General features: G+C 42.4%; 1 protein-coding gene across 6 annotated transcripts in view; it reads left to right on the top strand.

Annotated features, from left to right (window-relative positions):
- The window catches only part of LOC112458587 (ecdysone-induced protein 74EF), a 187,510-nt gene that overhangs the window by 120,475 nt on the left and 45,213 nt on the right, over positions 1–21,822 (top strand). Inside the window, exon 1 of one of the 6 annotated variants that reach the window (XM_025022301.1) lies at positions 3,233–4,818. The exons of the other annotated variants lie outside the window; for them this stretch is intronic. Coding sequence (XP_024878069.1) covers positions 4,479–4,818 — 340 coding nt within the window. The 5' untranslated portion in view covers positions 3,233–4,478. Of the gene's footprint in view, positions 1–3,232; positions 4,819–21,822 lie in introns of those variants that run through there. 6 annotated transcript variants of the gene reach the window in all.

Genomic DNA, 21,822 nt, shown 5'->3' with positions numbered 1-21,822 from the left:
TTCGTTCGTCTTGTGTGTTTTTCTTCTTTTTTTTATTTATAAGAGCTGGATCGCGACGAGAACTTGTTTGGATGTCACGCGTCATAGACGGCATCGCGACGGAGAGCAGCGTTCTCGTCAAGGAAATCCTTTTGAGAATGACGCGACGCGTTCTGGGAAGCGGGCGCTGGTTTCATTGTCCTCCGGCTACGCCTCCGGCGACGGTGCCTCGCACTCCATCAGGCCAATAATTCGCGGTCTATCACGATCTATCGAACGCCGCGCCGGCCGCGTCTCGCGATATCGCGCGCACTCTTCTTCGCTCGCTGGATTCTAGGCCCGCCGGGTCCTTGTACACGCGCACGCACGTGAGTACACGAGACCTTGGTGTCGCTGGGAAACGAGAGATGGTCGACCGATAAGCGGTCGCCGATAATCCGAACGATTTATATACTATCGGCGACGCGCAAAAGTTCGCCCCGCGAGAAATCGCGCGGTCTAGCCATACGTGTGTCCGAGAAAATACCGCTCTACAAAACGTTCCTGTATAATCATCGATCGAGTCGCAGAAAATGTTTTTTATGAAAAATGAATTGGAAAAATATACGAAAGATTATCTTTGATTCGGACGAGAAATAATATTGCGCGCAAAAAGTATTCCAGCACTGTTAAATATTAAAGGATGGAATTTAAACCAATATTTGAGTCAAATAACATTTTATTATTTTTAACTACCATGGCGTCGAAATAGATTTTAACACAAAATAGTATTATTTTGAATTCATTGGTTTAGTTAAATTAACGACATATTAAATGAGAACAGTGGCGATCTATAGGAATGGTTAAATACGACTCAAATTGACAATGAGTATAGTTTGATACTACGAATTTAACAGTGAAGTTTTCAATTTTAATTTTTAAAATTTTCAATATTAAATTAACGTTGAAGCAAAAATATTTGCTAATACAATTGCACATGTTAAAGTTTCTCATTAAAAATCCCCATCTTTTACTACTAATAAAGTAACATAAAAATTGAAAAAAGTTGCATCCGCTCGATTAATGCATAATCCAAAATAAACACGTGTTATAAATTGATCTCTTTTTATATACAGATGTTTATGCACTGATTCAAAATCTATATCGTGCAACATCTGAAATCATAAAATATATAATTTGAATATAATTTGATACTAGGAATTCAATAGCGAAGAATCCATTGTCATCGTATCGATTCCACATGAAATGTGAATAAAGTGATACACGATGGGCGATGGCTAAGGTATTCAAAGAAACTGTCGGTTTTGGATCATTAGATCATGCTAATTAAATTTATTTCGAGTCGTCGCGTCGGCGCATTCTATTATCCTACTCGCGATTGACGTTTGATTTATCTTACTCCCGCATGAGGAAAGGATTATTTTCTGTAACGCCTTGCGCCTACGCTCGGCCGCTTTTTTTTCGGTGAACGAAAGCGAGTCGCCGTCGAGACGGGAGGCCGACCGACCGACCGATCGCGGCGGCGTTACGAAACGTCACCGCGTCGAAATTCGACTCGCATATCTCCGTTGCACGCGGCGCAGTTGCAGCACCTGTGTTTACTGCGGCTGCAGCGGCCGGATTGGAAGAGTTCCTTCTCCCGGCGACCTCGCCACGCACGTTCACCCATACCGCGGGGCGTACCGCGCCGCGCCGCATCGCACCGCGGCCCGCGCTCGCACTCGCATTCCCGTGCTCTCCTCTTCCTGCGACGACGGCGGGCCCCGCTCTCCGCGACAGGCGGAAACAATGTCAGGGGCTCGCGCGAGCCGAGAGAGCCGGACCGTGCCGGACTTTCTGCCTGCGACGCGACGCGACGTTCGCCGCTGGCGTCTGGCGACACGGGGAGATGGTCCGCGCGAAAATAGACCGCGCTCGATCACGTTTTCGAGTATTTACGTTATGCACCGAGACGCGGCGAATTTTTTTTTGTGTAAAGCGTATCGTGACGTACAGAACACATTGCCAAGCTCTTCGACGAATTTGGAGCATTTCTTTAGCGAATTTAGCTAGACTATCTTTAATTTCCAATTTTGAAAATCTTGGCAACTTTAAACTAAAAACTTATTGATTAATACTCAGAATTAATGTATTTTTAATCAAGTGTGGCTTACTACCATATTTCTAGATATTTATTGTATATACACAGAAGTTATATTCTTATAATATTTCTCTAAAATGGAATTATTAAACAGCTTATATGAGTGTAAGCGGTAAAATAATTTTATTTGGAAGAATATAATTTCTTATGATGAATAAAATTTGATGTATCTTTTAAAATTATTGATACTCTATTTTTTTAATACTAATCAGTCATATTCTAATTTAAAAACGAAAAAGTATCCGTATAATTTATGGTACTTATTCTAAAGCCAAGCGAGACGTATACGTCCGCGTACACCCGTTTTTCATACATGTATTTGCTGTTTGTACATGCCACACAAGCTATTTGTTATATTTGCAATTGATATTAATATGTAATCAACTGTACTCTGTCATTTTATTTCAATATTTTACCAGATGCTTTATCTCGTAAAACATAATAAGCGCCTCCGTTATTTGCTTCACTTGTTTTATTCGAGCTTATTTTGAGATCCAAAACTACTCGTATTTCTCCCGACGTCGACGATCGAAGGTTAATGTCACGCGAGGCATGGGTGCGTCAGCACCCAAGCCGAGTTTGTGCGTCCTATTCCAATAGACGGAAAAATAGCTTTTCCCTCGCGATGACGATATAGGAGAGCGGCCGAAAGAGCGCGAGTGAACGAGGAAAAAGGGAGAAACAGAAAGAGAGAGAGAGAGAAAGAGAAAGAGAGGCATTTATTATTAGAGGCCGAGAGAGCAAGCGGGACCGAGCCGCCGCCGGCCGCGCCGCGCCGCCGTCGTCGTCGACGTTGTTATGCAGGGAGGGCGTCACGGGATCCGACATTGCGGTAGGCTACGCATCCACGCATATCCCGCGCCACGCCGTGCGCGCGTGTAATGGTAAATTCGCCGGCGTGTACGTGCGACCGCCGCCGCGCCGCATCGCCGACTGCCGCCTCTCTCCTCTTCCTCTTCGCGGCGAGCGGCGAGCGCCGCGCGGAGCGTCGGGACGGCGGAGCCGAGCGTCGCCGAAGCCGGGCGACGGAGAGGGCCGAGCGGCGGGCACGGCGCGCGGCGCGACTGGCGCGAGTGACGTGCGCGAGCGAGACAGTCCGGCAGTGGAGTGGAGTCGGAGTGTGTGAGTCTGGAGAGTGAACGAGACTCCGGACTAGCGGGCTACCCCGGTTCCGACTCAGTCAGTGTGCCACCGGCGACCGTAGCCACGGTGCAGGAGAACGCGGTTTAACGCTCCACCGAGACAGGTTCGAGTCTCGCGTCACACCGCGTCTCTTTCCCTCCTCTCGTCACCCGACTCTTCTCCCCTTTTGGAGGACAACGATAATACGGATACGACTGCGACGACGGGGGTCGTCGGGGACATAGAGTGATACCGCGTGGTATCTCGCCGGGGGGGACCAGTATTAGTGAGAACGCGATCCGAGCCGACGAATTTACCGCCGCGTCGCGCCGGAGTGAACGATCTCGTCTTTCGCGCGACCGTGAAAACTCGACGGCCTGTTTTCCTCCACCCCCCCCTCCCTCTTCCGACAGCCGGTCGATCGTCGAGCTGTGGGTGTCGAACGTTCCGCGAGAGAGGTGAGAGTGCTCTGACAGCGTTGAGTCATCGGAAACGCGCGGAACGTGTCTCTCTCCCGGCATCCCGGAAAAGGCCGTGGAACTCGGATCGCCGCGAGGATCTCCCTCCGTCCTGCTTTCCTCCGCGCGATCGTACATTCTTCGTTTGAGAGGCGCTTAAACCTGCCAGGTTGCCTCGTTGTTGACAGCTCGTGTGGCATTTTTGGAGCGTGTCAGATATTAAACCGATAAGATCTTACATTTGGTCTCTACGTACACGTTTTCTCTCTCTATCGTCTGTCTACCTCGTTCTCTTTCCCTCCCCTGGCTACTGTCTCACCGTCGACCGCGACGCGACAGAAGATAATCCAAACCGATAAGAGCGCGAAACCGGAAGTGTAACGCGCGAAGTGCGCTCGGACCCGCGCCGGTCATTATCATCGCGCCCGTTTTCCGGGAGTGGGAGGACAAGCGCTTCCTCGAAAGGAGGAGGATTCGAAGGACATCCCGCAGTGACATCGCGCCGCGGCAGCGGGGAGAGAATCCCCGCGAAAGTGCAATGTAAAGTCTGTCAACGAAAGAAGTGCGCCCTGTTCGGGGATACTGAGAAAGGATAAAGGAATCGCGGGATGCCGCACCAAGTGTCCTGGTAGTGCGAAGGTGGAGGAGGTGGTGGATCTTGTCGATCGCCGGAAGAGATTCGGAAAGAGAGAAGAACAGAGGAGAGAGAGCGAGAGAAAGAGAGAGAGAGTGAGAAAGAGAACGGGCTTCTTCGCGCCGCGAGAGAGCCACGGAAAACCATGCTCGAGGATCAACCGTTGGATCTGAGCGTACGCGTCGGCGATTACGCGGAGCTCACGCGGGAGGACAAGGACGAGCAGGATCAGCGGGAGCGCAAGGACCTGCCCGTCGACGACTACGGGAACGAGGCGGCCGCGCTAAGGCTACGGGGATGCTTCGCCAACACGTCCGAGTACAGCCAGGAGCGGGAGGATCGGACCTGCTCCGAGGACTCCGACGATTCTTGCTCCGATAACAATCAACAAACAAAGGATGACGGCGGTGGCGGCGGCGGCACGAGATCGCGCTCCAGGCCGCCCGGCACCAAACCCTACAAGAAGAACCTCATGAGACGATACCGTGAGTTACGATCTAAATCGATGTTAGGCTTTGCCCGATATTTTTTCCGTCCATCCGCGTACCGCAATTATCGCGTCAACGGGGAAATTTTCTGCATTCTTCTCGACGATGTTAGGCCCTTAAATGCGCAATTTTTCGCAGCAGTCTGAATATTTTTTAAAATAATGACTGCCATGTTTAAGGAATCCTAAAAAAAGTATTTAAAAAATTCTTCTTTACTAATTTGAATTCTTTATAGATGCGAAGGTCCTTCTGGGGCCAAAAGGGCCAGAGAAAGCCCTTTGCAGCCGTGCGCGCGTTTTCAGTTCGAACTTTATAAGGGAGAGTACATTGGAGAATCGAAAAGTCGCTTTGAATATGTGCAAAGCTGCGCATTTAATGATTAAATATGTTAGAATAGGGACTAATATATAGATTATTCGTTCTTTTTTTCTTGAGTCGAGGAAGGAGAGAGAAGGAGAGTACTTTCTATTGAATTCTAAAAATTTGGAAATGTTAACGTTATAACAAATTTCTCTAATTGTCCTTCTTCTAGTTTTACCGCAAGGTAAATCCTTGACAAAATCTGCTTAAGTTTACTCAGCGAATTGGATTAGAAGTTAAGACCGTTGTGCGCGAGGTTGTGCGATTACCGCCTACAATAACATCTTTACATTTCTAGCGTAAACATTTTCGTTATACGTTAAATACAGAATGCTGCATATCCTTTTTGACACCTATCTAACAGAAACAATTTTCTCATGTTATCATATAAGAGCAATTCATTTGTAACTCATGATTGTTACAATGTGTCATTTCCGCGATAAGGTAGCTTAATGACGGCAATAGCGTATCTTTTATTTGTTCACTTCGAATTAGACTAAAACGCGAAGCTCTTTTCGACGAATGATAATTTATTTATTGAACGCGTCGCGTGACTTGATGAAATATACGTTCTCACTCGCTCTTTCTCTCTCCCTCTCTTCTTTTGTATTTCCCGTAGCGACTTTGACCGTCGCGCGAAAAAAAATTATTGTGTCACTCGTACTTCATTGGCGGCTTTTCGATCGCCGCGATCGTATGAGCGCGTATGATCCGAAATAATGCGCACGCACTCGTCGGGCCAGTGCGTAATTTCGGCCGATAAAAATATTACGCAAGCCACTCCGCCGAAGGTCATTCCGTAAGGCGACGACGACGACGGCGGCGGCGGCGCGGGCGGCAGCGGCAGCGGCGAAATAAAGATATTCGTCGACCCGTTTCAAGTAATCGGCCCCGCAATCGTTATCACTCCGCGAGGCCGCCCTCACTCTCTTTCTCGCTCTCATTCACTCGCGCCTGGTCAGATAATACCTTGTGACCTGCCCCAACCCCAACGAAATTAAAGCCTCGCGTATCGCTCATGTACAATTCATCTCGACTCATGTTCGATGAGGCTTCCTTTGAGATTACTCCGGATTACTTCGGTATTACTTTTCGGCTCCACCGGATGTACTTTTATAAACAATCTCAGAAAAATAACATCTCAATATCTGTGACGCTTCTGGATTTTGTTATATTGTCTTTAGATTGCTTGCAAGAACGTTAAATTAAAAAGGAAAGAAATACTCTGCTCAAATATTAATGCCAAGTGCTCGATGACCAAAATTTGTCACATCGCGTAGTCACATCCGCTTCTTTGAGGAAACAATGCCTTTTATTCAAACTCGTAACAATATCGAATAATAAATACGATTATTATGTAATAACACTTAATGTAGGATTTTTATTATTTATATTATATAAAACATTCTTTACACCTTTTTCTAATTTCTAATATTAAACATTTTAAAAATAGAATTTACTTATGAGATTATAACTATAAGGTTTTATCGTCTGCATTCATAAAATTTTTCGAAAAATTTTATTTTTAATTGTTTATAAAATATTAATTTCTTGACATTTTTATTAAGGAAAAATCAGTATTAAATTGCTCAAACTACTCGTAGATAAAAAATGGACTAGTAATGGCTATAATACTCTAGGAATAATAAATACATGCTCATTTATTATAATCTATCTTTACATTTTCCTTCTAATCACGTAACATTGGAGGCATATTCTTTAATCGTATCTATAATTTGTGGTTGCTTACATTTTGTAGTTAGTTATGTTGTATGTTGTAATATGAATATCTATCTTGTCTTATTCCTCTTTTTCCTCGTATTGTATTTCGTCTCGTTTCAGTAAATTGTCTCGTATTGTATTTCGTCTCGTTTCTTAACATTCTTAATTTTCGGAAGGTAATACACACAAGGTTTTTTTAAGAATACTTTTGCTTTAATAAGAGAATAAAGCTCTAAAATCCATTTGTCAACTTAATAACAATACGTGAACCTATTTTAACCCATCTGTTTCATCAATCTCCCTAGAGGCGATTCATTTTTTTCTCAGCAGGAAGTTTGCTTTTTTGACATCGAAAAACGGAAGAAAGGTTAAGTATTTGCCGACAGGTAGTAAAAGGAAAGTACAGTTTGTTGGACTAATCATCGAAATTATGTCGCTTCATTTGATCTTTACAACCGTGTGAATCTGGCCATAAACGAGTCTGCGAAAGTAGCGGATGAAAAAATCATCACTGAGTCGCATATTACCTACATAAAAAAGAAAAAATATAGTTTACATTTAAATTTATGGTTATCAAATATTTCAAATATTTGTTTACCTTACATTTTTGTTTTTTGTTCGGATAAGAAAGTTTTATATGAGCTACCGTTCCGGCAATTTCTTAACCCTTTTTCCGTGGAAGGCAAGGGTTAAAACGTGTATGACGAAAGTAACAGCACGAACAGTTATTTACAATTGAGCTTTTCTCTCGTTTTTCTATAGATAATTTTTACCGGTAGCTTTTCTCTCTACATTATTTATTTTGTATACAACAGACATGAAATGATAGTCAGAAACTTTCATAAATCAAGTAGACGTTTAAATTGATCACAGATTCGTATTCAGTTGTTTGGAAAATACCTGACATACTAATTGTTATCATACATACGGCTAATCCGGACTTTATTGTACACTTTGATATTCATCGCATTTCTATTTCTAAAGGATATTTTTATTCATATTTCTTCTATATGATCACACAATTTCCATATTATCTTTTCTTTTAAAATTCTTTATTTCTACACAAAATTTTTACATATTATATAATATTATAAATAATTTCGGATTTTAATTACGCTTTAATGCTTTGAAGATCACATATTAATCACATATGTGTAACTTTGAAATTATAAGTAATTCCCTTCGTATTTCTATCATTATAATATTTTTAACGACAATTTTTATGCTCTTTTATTTCTTAATTACGAAAACACGCTTCATAAACACTAAGGCAAAGGAAATAATAGCTAATATGTATAATAAACAGTTCTCATTTGTCATTTGGAATTAGCGGAAATCACTTTCTGTTATTGTTTGTCAATCATTAATCTTCCAACGACAGAACCATTTGCGAAGAGTCCGAAATATTCGAAAAAACGTCGGGTTTGAAAGCCCTCTGTGCCGTTCAAATTACATACAGAAATACGAGTCGCTCTCGTATATCTGAATTGCTAATTAGCTCGCAAAGTTACGTTTCGCTCAAGTGCAATCATGACTTTTGAAAACATATTTTTCGATTATTAACTGAAATGTCATTTTGCGCGAAAATATCTTCGAAGCATATGACCAAAATGCCAGCCTCGCATAACGCGTGTTGGTCAAAATAGATCGCAGATTGTTTGTCTACTCTGTTTTTCATACACATATAAATATTATTTTCCACTAATCTGTGCTACATTTTTATTTCGTTAAAGAGATGTTATATCATTGAATGATCTCGCGTTGATTTTTCATTTGATTCCCGATCACATTACCACGCTCTCAAACAATAATAAAAATGCATGATAGATTGAAGGAAAGAGAATAAAATAAAGCTCTTAGGAAGTGCATATTTGAAATTGAACAATCATATATTTAATGTTCTCTGCAATTTTGACCTTCAGAGAGAACGCGGGAGCAGATTAATCACACCCCAGTCGAGGTTGTCTCGGCAGTTTCCGCGAAAGTCATCGCGTACTTCCTGCTCCGGTTTAACGAATCCCGGTTAACATGCGTCCCCTCGATTCGCCGTAACGCCGAAATGTAATGCGTTATCAGATAAAATCATTATCGCGCGCGTAAGAAGTGTGCCAGCGCGTAGAGAAAGAAAGCGTACAGGGAGAAGAGGACGGTAGAAATTATTTTATCGCGCTCCAGCGCGGGGTACTCGAGCGATAAGTCGGCCGCGTAATCAGATAAAGTGAAATTACGGATTGCCCGCCCGGTGCGAGTTACGAAAGCGCTTGGCATAATAACAGCGGCGCGACAGCTCCGATTTCGGACGATTAAGGTGCCGTTTATTAGTTCCAGTTTGTTAATTATTTTAAAATGAAGCTTCTATTTTACGAATATTTTATTTTTTTAAATTATTATTTCTATGTAATTAATTACCATTATTTAGACTTTTAGAAATGTCGTATAATATTTGAAACAATATTATATGTGATGTATTATAATATATTTTATAATAAACTATAATATATTATAAAACATGTAGGATTAAAACAATGTTGCGAATGATGTCGTGTGACATTAATATAACTGCGAAAATTAAGAATTGTATTGATTTGGAAAATTTTTGTTTGAAAATGATATCTTTGTTGAAATGAATTGTTGAAATGAATATATATATGTATGTGTATATGTATATATATTTTTTTTCAAGGTAAAGGCATATATGTATAATGATTTATACTTACTATTGTTTTTTACATTTTAATAACGCAACTTGTTACGGATACCGATGCTCATGAATACCAACTTGCACAATTCTCGAGAGATTATCTTAATGTGTTGACTGGTGTTGTTTATATCTTTCTGAACGAATGCTTCCGGATGGCATGCATGGCCGCCGAATCGATTGTCGTTCCGTTAAGACTGCATGTGATTGAAATCGCGAACCGTAAGGTATAGTCCGCGACGCGAAGAATTCGATAAAAGGCGAAGGAGGATGGGACGCGTAATAGCAGGCGAGGAAAAGGTGGAGGGCAGAGGAACGGGAGGAAAAGATAATTCCAGCCTTTAAATCACTCGAAGCGAATTCGTGCCAGCCATTCTTCTCCCTGCTTCTTCGTACGTCTTTTCCCCTCGCGTCACTTTTCTCTCTTCCTCTCCGGTCGCGAGAGCGCGCGGAGAGAAAGACGAATTACTTCCGGCTGCGCTCCTCTCTCGGAACGTACAAGCTGCGAGCGGCTCGGCGAGTTAATCAGGAAATGAAGATGCTTCGATCGCCTCCCGGGGGAAAAGCAACGTCTGTCGACCGTAGGGTTAATCAGCGACGGGGTTTAGCTCTATCTCTCTCCCCCTCATCCCCTTTTTCTTTTACACAGTCCAAGGCAGGAGGAGGAGGGAAAAAAAAAGAAAACGAGTCCGGACACGCCCTGAAGATCGCCGGATGATGTCGTTAACCTGATACAGTCTCGAGAATGTTCTGATGATAGACGCCCGTTCGTTTGTCGCCTCATTTTGTAAAATGTGATGGGGATATATTTTCTCTCCTTTTTTCTTTTACATAATTAACGCCCTTCCGACAATCGAGATTTTTTGCCTCTTTAATCTACCTTCTACTCTCTGTACTGTGATCAGATTCGTTCTAGACAGCTCGTACGAAAATGATTATATCGTCTAATATTGCGGATGATACATGAACATCATTTATTTAATATGGTAAAATTGATGCCACTATAATAATCGATTATGGAACATAGATGCCTGAACGGTATTCAATATTCGTTGTGACTATGCCAAGTATATTATTGTTGGAGAACATCCGCGCCGCTCGCCACCGGCGATGACGGCGAAGATGGAATGGCCGTCGGCGCTTGTATTTAAATAGCTAATGGTTCGAGGAAGCGCGCGAGCTCATTGTGATTCAGGATATTGGCCCGCCAAGGAAGGAAGGACTCGCTTCCTGTCTGCGCGCACCCTCCTGCGTACTCTGCAGCTTGCTCGCTCTTTCCCTCTCTCTCTCTTTTTTTTGTCCGCTCTACGAATTCCAGACGGCCAGTGTACCGCGCGCGTCTTGTTCGCACGTCGCATCGTCGAGAAGAATACGCGATTTCTCCCCTTCGGTGGATCGACTGTCAGATTCGGTGCGATTGAAGTATCACCGGCTCCACAAAGCGACGCGTCTACCGCCGTTTCTAGAAAGGACAAGTGTGTCCTATATTCAGCATTGCGAGACTTTCCTTCGTCCGTCACTCGGAATAACGTTACTCTCGCCGATATTAAATTCATTTCCTAGTTAAACTTAATACCGGTCTGACGAGACGTGCGACGAATTATATCTCTATAGAAATTTGTCATTTACAAATACGTGCTTGAAGTATTAATACATATTTAATATAATCAAATACTTTTCAATCATATTAAGCTATTAGATATAATAGAGTTGCCCAAGCTGCTTCTCTGAGATACGCCCGTTTCTAGATTGTTCTAATGATAAGATACGAACGACGAGATTCAGATTTGAAAGTCAATGGTTGTGTACTCGTGGGATGAAAGTTAGCAGCGCAAAACGAAGAGCTGCAAAGAGGCTGCAATGTGGAAAGTTGAAAATTGAAAGTTGCAGATTTATAATTGCCGGTGTAGACGTAGGAAATTTCATTCGCGAAACAGCAACATCAGTAGATTACTTTATCTATTAATTAAAATTTGCGTAGAACTTGATTCGACTTACCATCAGCGGTTATTTGCGACAGCGCTTATACAGCGCGGATAACTAAACAACTTAATCACATAAAACACGATCTTTAGAAGAAATAACATACAGCTTTCTCGAGTCACGAGAGCGAGAGACACGATCAAGAGGATGTCAATATCGGGGGCGCCGCGCGGGTCTCAGGTGCGCGTGACCGATTTAAAATTATCCCCGAATGCGTTCGCGAAACTGACCTACATCCGGACCCTCCCGCGGCCGCTCTTCGCACGCTTAATTTCCCTCGCGCCGCCCTCGATCGTGGTGAAAAAAAGGTGAAGAGAGGAGGAGACCTACCCTCTCCAAACTTTCTCTTTTTTTTCCGGACGTCATCTCTTTCCTCTGTGCTCGCCGAAAAAAGCTCTCCCGTGATTCTCCGCGGCTGGCTTTTTCTCGATACGTATAGTCCAACTCCCGCCTCTGCGCCTCTGTTTCCACCCTTCTTGCTCCTCTCCGCTAACCCGCGTCACCGACCCGCGTCGTCTTTGCAGCCTCCGCGAAGATTCCTTTTTTTATAATCACCGAGGGAAAGGTAATGTCGACCGCTTCGACGCCTCTTTTTCTCTCTCCTCCTTGAAACCAAGAACTTCTTCCTGCGTCTTTGACCAAGAAGAGGGACGATGATCACCCTCGCTCGCCCTTTTCTCGGTCCACCCTTTTACCCCGGTCTCACGCCTCACGAATTTCCGCTCCGTCCGGCCGGGATCGATTTCCCGCGGCATTTTCCACGCCGATCGGCCCGGAAGAGAGTGTGTCCACGAGAATAGGAGCGGCGGGTGTCGGGATGGAGGGAATCGCCGCGGGGATCGGGGGCGGAGAGGGCGGCAGGGTGACGAGCGCGCGCGGGCAGGAGGGCGCGGAGGGGGTGAAGGACGACGTGCTGTAGGCGGTCGCAATAGGAAAACTGGGGTAGACTGTCCTTGCGCTCACGGGTGGTTATTGGAACGTTGGCACGGCGACGCTTACCTTCGTCTACCGGGTGTCCCGCTTATGAGGCCGTGCCGCGATCTTGGCACGCGCGATCAGCCATGAAAATGCAACATGGTTCCACGGGGAGAAAGGAAAATTAGTGACGACAACACGATTTCGCGTTCCACGAGACTAAATTCTATTTGATCAGAGGAAACGCGGTCATAGACGCGGTACGTTTTAAAGTCACAACTATAAAGTTCCAGTATTATAATTAAGTTTTAATTTTCGAGTATATGGATAAGGATATCTTCGATATACGTGCAATATTTCTGAGAACAGCTAAATTTTTATTGTTTCCCTGTTGAATGAATTTTTCTTCGAGTTTAAAACGGCTTTAAATCGAACACTGAAATAAATTCGCTCATTTAAGGATTAAGATTAACCGAGAGATTAACAGTTTAGCGTTTGAGAGATTTACGGTTAAGGATGGGGCTAGCAATTTTCAGTTTCTTACCCTTCTTCTAAATTCTCCAAAAGAAATAAAGGGAAATGTCGAAATTTAAATAAGGGGAAACGTAAATTTTATGTTTGTACCTGGAGAAACGAGACGCGCCTATACGTTTCGACTGTGAACGGAACTCTCTTTACGCCTCTCGAATCATTGAAATTCGATACTCACGCGGAGGAAGCCGTAAAAACGTTTTGAGAACGTGGGATATTCGAAATATGCCGTGTGTACATATAAACCGAATGTTCCAAGCAGCTGCATATCTCGCGGCTGCACCTTATTCTTTATTAATTCAGTTTAATATCTTTCGAAACCGAATCATATTACGCGAAAGGTCGAAGTTTCGAATTAAATTCTTGCGAGAACATAACCTTTTCCATCAGAATATATAATATATTTATTGTGCATTATTAAGTTACGTATGCAATTATATTATCACTGTATACATAGAGTGTATTTGACCTCGTCAATCTCAAGTCCACAAAGAAAGCCAAGTAGATTCACACATTGATGCTAGAGACAAATGCGCTCTTCGCACAAGGTTCATTTATTATGACTATCCCACTTCGACACGGAATGCGTGCGATTTGCATCACGCACTGCACCACGGTGCATCATCGTCACGCGGCCGATAATAGCCGTAACGGCAAGAATATATCTTCGCGGTTCTTATCGTGGCACGATATCCTGTTCCATCAGTCACTCAAATCGGGAGATGAACGTTCGTATCGATCGTATCGATCGATCGACGATTGTGCAAGCCCGTAGGACATCTTCCTTGCATCGATCGTGCGTTCGTGGATAGAACTTGAATGATTGGACACCCCGTAGATCGATCGTTCTTGCCGTGTGCGCGGAGCGACTAATTAACAAGCCCTATCGGCACTATCTACGCTTGAAAGGGACACCCTGTAGAGCGATCGATATCTCCCACAAACGGCGCATTAATTACCAACTAGTGGCTGCAATCACGAGTGGAAAATAATCAGCCGACGAATGCGCAATTAATTTCCAGCGCGCATCAAATTTTATACGTCGACTGATCGATAGGGAGGTAATAATGCGTCGTCGGAATAAAAACGAACGAAACCAGCCGATCCCGAACAAGTTGTACGAATTCGCGCTTTTGTTGTTTTACAATTGTTCACGATACACGCCGCGGGCACAAATTCGTTACTAAAGGATTTTTTTTTTTTTAACGAATCAGCGCTGGAAAATTACAAGTGGCAATTCATCGGACGCATACTCGTGATTTTGCGAGCGTTTTGCAAAATAAGATTTCACGTGCCAATAAATTGACAGAAAATACAATGTTGGAAAATTTATCTTGCTAACAGGAGTTTTGCATTGCGTTCGTGGAAAATCAATTTTTCACGAAGCTGTCATATTTTTCATTACCGGTTTATTATCGCGGGAAATTTTTCAGTAATTAAACTACGAGTTAAAAGTTCTCTCAAACTCGTGATGTAGATTTCAAAATTATCAGCACGCTATCTTCCCTCAAGTTTGCAGTATATAAAAAAAATCGTCAATTTATAAATTTATGACTTGCTCTCCCAATTTTATTCAAATATCGTTCAACTTTCGTTTGTAACTCGCAAGAAACTGATTGCAACGCGCGTTAGTCTCGTTGTTACAAGGTTGCACGAAGGCAATTGCCCGAGAGAAAGTTTGTATGAAAATTAGCAAGAATTAACAGCGCGCACTGAAAGTCCTCGGCTACAAGAAGATTTCCGTTCAACCCATATTTGTCCGCGGCGACTTCACCGGAATTAACGTAGATTTATGAATTGTGGATCGACGAGTTGAAAGTCTCGGAGAACAGACGGTAAAGATTCCATCGAGACGACGACAATGATTTCTTTCCGACACCCGTTAGACGGAACGAGCAGCACCGGGAGACGAGAGCCGCCGCGTGTGTCGTAGGTATACGCGAACGGTGCATAGAGGAAGAGCAGCGCGCGTCGCTGAATGCACCAGCCCTGACCTACATAGTAGAGCGTGTTGTGGGCTAGGCGAGCCTACGCTAGAGCCGCCTAGACTATTATAGCAACGAGGCGTAGTCCTCCTTCTCTTCTTCTTCCTCCCCTCCCTCACGGTGTGAGGCGCGTGACGGGCAAACCGTGTAATCGCGCTCGCGCTTTTTGTTCGGTTTCTGGGGGGATCCAACGGAGGGGAATTACGAGGGGGTGTAAAGGATCATCGGGTGCATTCCGGTCCCGGCTGCGCTGCGTACGTTGCAGCCTGATATGACTTGGGGCGAGTTTTTGGGAGCGTTATAAAAAAAAGAGACGGAAAGAGAATAAAAACGTGTGTTAATTACGCAGGTGTTGTTAAATAATGTAATTAGGACACAAGATGAAATATCTTTTTCATGTGGTCAATGCTTGGATAAATAAATTAATTGATAATAAGCATTTCGAATTTAGAGATTTCTGCAAGTTTTTACGATCAATTTTGTCGGATCCTACAATGTTTATAATAATAATAGTAAAATGCACACGGACATTTCGAAAAGCAACGGGATGCGTTTACGAAAAATGACGTGTGAAATGAACTCGGTTACTATTCTGTGATGTGTCTATGATGACTATTATTTTTATCAGGGGAAAATCTTACGGTTAATTATGATCCACTATTATAATTGCTTCTTGCGTCACGATTAACCCGCTCATTTTGTATTCACACACGCGCACGACGGGCAGTTTGATGAGCAAAAACCTAACGGCCGATGATACCGCGGCGAGCTCGTGCCCGCGTTATTATATCATCGCGCGGAGGCCGACGACGGTGCCGCGACACGATTAACATTATGTAATATACGCGTTTTATACTAGGCGGCCGTTACGCGCGGCTCGCGTTGCACAATGTAGCACGATCCTCAGATGCGACAGCAATGAGAGTACTATTTTCCAATGGAAGCGCCGACAATCCCGCGGGCATTCGGGCTCTTCCGTATTCACCAAGAGAACGACGCAGCATCGTTATCATCATCGTCGTCGTCGTCGTCGTCGTCGTCGTCGTGATGGTCGTGATTACCGTGATTGTCGTTCCCGGTGTCCGTCCTTGACACTCTTCTGCATCCCTCCTCCGCTCGATCCTCCGGTAATCCTCGTTTGCGCACGAATTAACGAACCGGTAATTCGTGAACTGGCCAGTGGACCTTTACGGCGAATTGTCGCAATTCTCGTTCTCCAATGGACAGCGCGAAATCGACCAGGGAGTCATGGAATGTCCAGAGGTAGAAGAGGAGGAGCACGATCAGCCAGCAGTGGAGAAGGGAGGAGACGCGGAGGAAAAAGAAAGTTCGCCAAATACCGGCGCGAAGCAACGTGCACGGTCGGGGTTGTGCAATTGAGAAATTAGATTCCTACGCTGTTATTTTACGTAATGAGTCCTTTGCGAGAGATAACTTCGGAGACGCGACGTTGATGTTTGCGCATCGCCTTCGGCTCCGTTAATTAAGGCTGTGCCAATCAATCGAAATTCTTTGACGGGCGGAGATATACTTCTTTTGCGTCTGAAAGAGTAACGACTTCTCGCAGGAAGAGAAAACGCAAGAAGCGACGCTGATAACGGTGATTGCACGTAACATTTAACCCTTTCCGAATAGATATCATTTTGTCTTGCATAAGCAGCGCGATTACTTTTCATTAAAATTATTCCGCTTTTACAGCAAGTAAACATTGAGATTATATGTTTGATATAATTGCATGAATTTATTTAATCCGAAAACGGACGATATATTTTTTTGAATGGTTCATTCTTCATCTATTAAGAAAAGTTTGTAGGTAAAAATATTTTTTTCTTTTTTTGAGAAGAACAAATTGCTACAATTTGATACATTACATATATAGCTACATTTAATATGATAACTGGCATATTCCATCTATTTACATTTAATGAGGAGCAATTTTTATTCCTAAAATATAAACCTAAACCTAAAATATAAATATGCCATAGGAGATCAAGCAATTTGTTACTTTATCTCCAAAAAGACAACGTAAAAAAATCACAGTAGGATTTTTATGTCCTTTTAATTGCTGAACACTTACAGTTTGTCGTAAATTATTTTCACTTTAATTGTAGAGAAAGAGTTTACCAAAAGGGTTATGTATACATACGTCACGAAAAAAAAGGGTTTTGTATTGGGGAAGAGCTCTCTTTCTGAGAAAATAATGTCAGAAAGTGTAATTTTTTTCAATAATGAAAAGGAAGGAAAAGGAATATTTTTATTGAATATAAAGAAAGAAAGCGGGCGTAGAATGAGACAATATTCAAGGGTTATGCTGTGTGTGCCCATCTCGCCCTTTTACCTGCTCATCGGAATTCTCCCAGTCGGTACCGTTAGAGTGAGGCATCACGATCCTGCAGGAATGGGTAACCCAGTTTCTTGCAATCCAACATGCTCGTTTAACGGTACATCTCGGCGCGCAGGATCCCGATTTTACGCCCTAATGAGAAAGGAAGGGTTGCCCACCCCCGTGAGAAAGAATTCACCCGACCGTCGTGAATCCCTTTAAAACGTGCGTCTACTCCGAGATCGTCTCTCTCGTCCTTTCCCTCGCCCTTTCGTCGCCCGGCCCCATCTCTTCACCCTCGCCCATTCTTCTTCGATCCTTTCATTTCCTCTACGCAAGACACGTTGCGGTAACATGGGTTTGATTGAAATGGCTCCTTCGTCTTGAATTTCCAATGTTCAACAGTGTCAGTCTTCGAAGACACGTCAGGGATTGACGGTTTCTCTGTTTCAAACTTGTAACGTTTATCTATTCTAGGGAAGTTGAAAAAATGTAAGCTATTATTTTTTTATGTAAAAGAGAGATGACTCAAATATGCAAATTTAGATTTTTCAATTATTTATTAAAAATATTTTCTATGCAAACGAAATTAATTGACCGATATCTTTCAAATTAAGTGTCAAACAAATTTGAAATGTCACAAAGAGAAATGTAATACAATATACGAAAGTTAGGTCACAGCGCATAAGTTGTTTTCTACTTCTACTTTCTCACACTTTTTGTATCGCTGCATTTCCCCGCCGCTGTTACGGAAGAGCTATTTATTATATTATTCCATTTATTACTTCTGCCCCTGGCTGTGCGTTAGTCTCGTTTTTTTCATCCGCTTAAGGAAATGGGCGGACGCACTTTGTTCAAATGTATATACTTCGAATACCTTCGTCTCGCGTGTAAACGATTCTTCACAGCGGAGAACGTTCACTCCTTGACGCTATTCAGTTACGAAAATGGGTCATTGCCGGCGCGCCGTCATTTCCGTGAATGTAGAAAGAAAGTATCGCGGTAGGAACGGTAGTAGTTCACAAACAACTGTAGGCCAACCATTAAGGAAGTGTTCTTTTGAGAACGTAATTTATTTCATATAGTGGATATTTTAAAGGAACATCGAGACAGATAAATGAAAATTTCACGTGGAGAAGAATTTCTGATTTTATTATTGATACTAAAATTATACTTAGTAAATTCTCGAAGAAATTTAACGCGAATTTAATGGACACACCTTCTATATTTTTCTCAATCGAATGCGAAAGAGGAACAAAGTAAATTATTGAAGATAACGAGAAATGAATTAATTACAAGAAGATGAATAAACGATACGAAAAAGAGTTAATTGAAGATTGATACTATAATGTAGACTAAGCGTGGAAGAAGGGTAGAAATTACAAAGAGAAAAAGAGAGAGAGAAAGAGAGAAGAGTGTCGGCACAACCCGATACCTCTTCGTGCGTGATAACCAAGTTTCTTTCGCGCGAAATCCTCACCTACACGTCACTGTATGCAATCGCACACATACACGTGAAACATATACGCACGCACGTTCCCGGAGCACTCTCGGTTTCGTCGGAGGTGGACGAAGTGGGTCGCTCACACAGCCACGCGCGGCTTGCCGTTTCCGCTATCGAAACTTCCGGCTTTGGCAATCCGTTAATGTGAGAGACGCTAGCTAGCGCCACTATAATGGCTCCTTTATAGTGAATTGTGCCAGCATGTCAGACGAATTAACGTCGTTAATTAGCGCCGAACTTATCGATCGGCCAATTCGCTATTGTCTCGATGCGTTGAAATGCCGTCATTCGGTAATCACTACTGTTATTGTGTGCGGCTATGCACATTCCCCGTTTCCTCCACAAACTTTCCTTATCCCATCGCATTAACCAGTTGCATTTCAAAATTAATTAACAAGGAAAGATAATAGCACGCTTTTTACGTGTATTGTACAATATATTCACATAATAAATTATATAATAAATTGGAATTAAACCAATTAGAAACTATATGTAATAAAAGCTAAACGAAATAAAACTTATTTAATTGTCAAATATTAATTTAAAAATTTCAATTTGCTCGCAATTTATATATTAATTATTTTGTCATCACGCATGATTAAATCAAAGAATATTAAGCGATTGTTAAGCGGTACACGAGTAGATTTTTCGTTCAATTAATTTTATTTTCGTTGTTTTCCGATGATATTTGTGAAATATTTGTTATATCATGCGACGTGTCTCCTCCCGTCCCCTCCCTCTCTCTTTCTCTCTCGAGCAATTTAATGCAACAGTTTTTTCCAACTCTGACAGAATTCTGGTGGACATCAAATTGACACCGACTGTAAATCAACACGCTTGTAATGCTTTAACGATCTCGATTAGTGTCAGATTGTATTCGTCGATATCGATTGCGCGCTGTCGCGTTAATTGGAATGGCTCACTTTTGTTCTTGCGCTTAATAAACGATCGCGCTTCTTTCCGGCCATTATAATATCACTTACCGTATTTACGTATTTTCCTTATCTGGCGTTTATCGAAACACGTACGCAGAAGTCACGCAATCGATTTCTTCACCGCAAAATTTCTTTCTCCTGCGCAACCCATCACGTCATTACGTCCAATAGATGTACATCATAAACCGTGTATTAATTCTTTCAAGGTAAAATTAAATTAAAAAATAAATAAAATGTGAAATTTCTGAGCAGAAAAAAGTAATAATTTTAAATAAGTATTTAATTGTCCAAAATCTAAACTCTAAAATTCTTCTTTTTAATAATAATGCATAACAGAACTATAATATATAAAAAAAGTTAGATTTTGCGTTAAATATTTTCGAGGTCAATTCGTTTCTTAAATCAAAGTATTTGTCTTATGTATACTCCTGTTGAATGATTAATTTAACTTTGCACGGAAAGGATTAAAACGAATCTTGCGGGAACGAAGAAGCTGCTTCATTAATAGAAAGCGATAAACGATCGCTAAATTACGTAATGACATATGCCGACGCCCGATAATTGTGTGATTAAACTCGCGTCGACGATAGCACGCGGAAACACGAGATGATCGATCCCGCTTTAATCGCAATCTGCACTACATGCATTTACATGCACACTTTAATCATAGGCACGCGTAATCGGTGAGAAATAATCTTTTGTATCATTGCTTTGTGAAATAATTCATTTATTAACAAGAGATAGAAGAGATGAATAGAGATACTCTACTATGCTATAATTATATCCACAAATCCGATAAGAAACGGGAAATAAGTAAGAAAAGATCATAAAAATAACATTCAAATAATACAAGACAACATTCAATGCGAATAAATATTCAATTCGATTTTCAACGAGTAATGATTTTATGATGTTGAATGCTTTATTATATAATCTGGAGTCGAATTAAAACCGTATTTTCCAAGAAGCAATAAGTTTCAATAACATTTCAGTATTAAGTTAAGAGATAACCATGTAGCGAAATAAATGAAATAAGATACAGAAGTCGATGTATGACGCGAATGACCGATTACGATTTTTTACGGTTTATAGAGAAAAAGATATATTACTTTTCTCTAAAATTCTATGTAAAAAAGATTATAACTTTCACGCTTAGTATTTTTCATTTTCTTTCAAAAGAAAACGTTTCGCCACGGGCGAGCATGAAATGCGTAAGCACCTGCTGCGTTTTGGGCCATTGTTCCGCACGCATTGCGAAACTATAACGGTTACGCTCTGATAATACTGACGATATAACTGCTTCCGGCAAGAAATAGATATTATCAATGTTATTTACAGTTTGTTTTACACGTAGCTTTTAATATTGTACAATTATCCTTCACACATTATCCGTCATATATATACGAACATATCCGTCTACAGACCATCACTCAATTGTGAACCGAAACACATATGGGTTTTCTGTCGGCAGTCGATCAATAATCGCGTGACGCTCGAAGGAAGATCGATCATAATACCTGGGGGCTGTCTTCGGGCCTTTTTGCGTGATCGCCGATGGCGAAAGACCGGCGAATCCGGATTTCAATGCGTCCCCGGAGACGCGTGAGATAACGTGGCTTGCCTCCTTTTTCGACGCGACGCGCGTTGGACGTGTGTCCTCTCGCTCGCGCGCGTGTGTAAGTATACGCGTTCATACGTACCTACATGCCTCACGCATGTAAAAGAACCGTCTCTTCTGCCGCGTGTCGGACGCACGTGATGTCACATAGAAAGAGAGAGTCGTTACCGTTACGCAATGCCGACCACGCCGCATCGGGACGCGCGCGTATGCGTGTGCGTGTGCGAGAAAGTTGCGTGGCCCGGCCAAACGCTGACCTTACGTACTGCTCGCGCGCGCGCGTACACGTGCGTATGCACACACTTGAGAAACGTACATACACACTTATATGCGTGTGTGAGCTCGACGTAAACCAGTTTCGTTGCTATTCGATATGGCCTTTTAAAAATTTTATCGGTGTGAGGAAATTGCTAATTTCCTTAATTTA

This window comes from Temnothorax curvispinosus, unplaced genomic scaffold, assembly GCF_003070985.1.
Source record: "Temnothorax curvispinosus isolate PA1 unplaced genomic scaffold, ASM307098v1 QBEX01009010.1, whole genome shotgun sequence".
Lineage (NCBI taxonomy): Eukaryota > Metazoa > Arthropoda > Insecta > Hymenoptera > Formicidae > Temnothorax > Temnothorax curvispinosus.
Note: the sequence above shows the minus strand (reverse complement) of the source record. Positions and strands in the feature narration are given on the sequence as shown.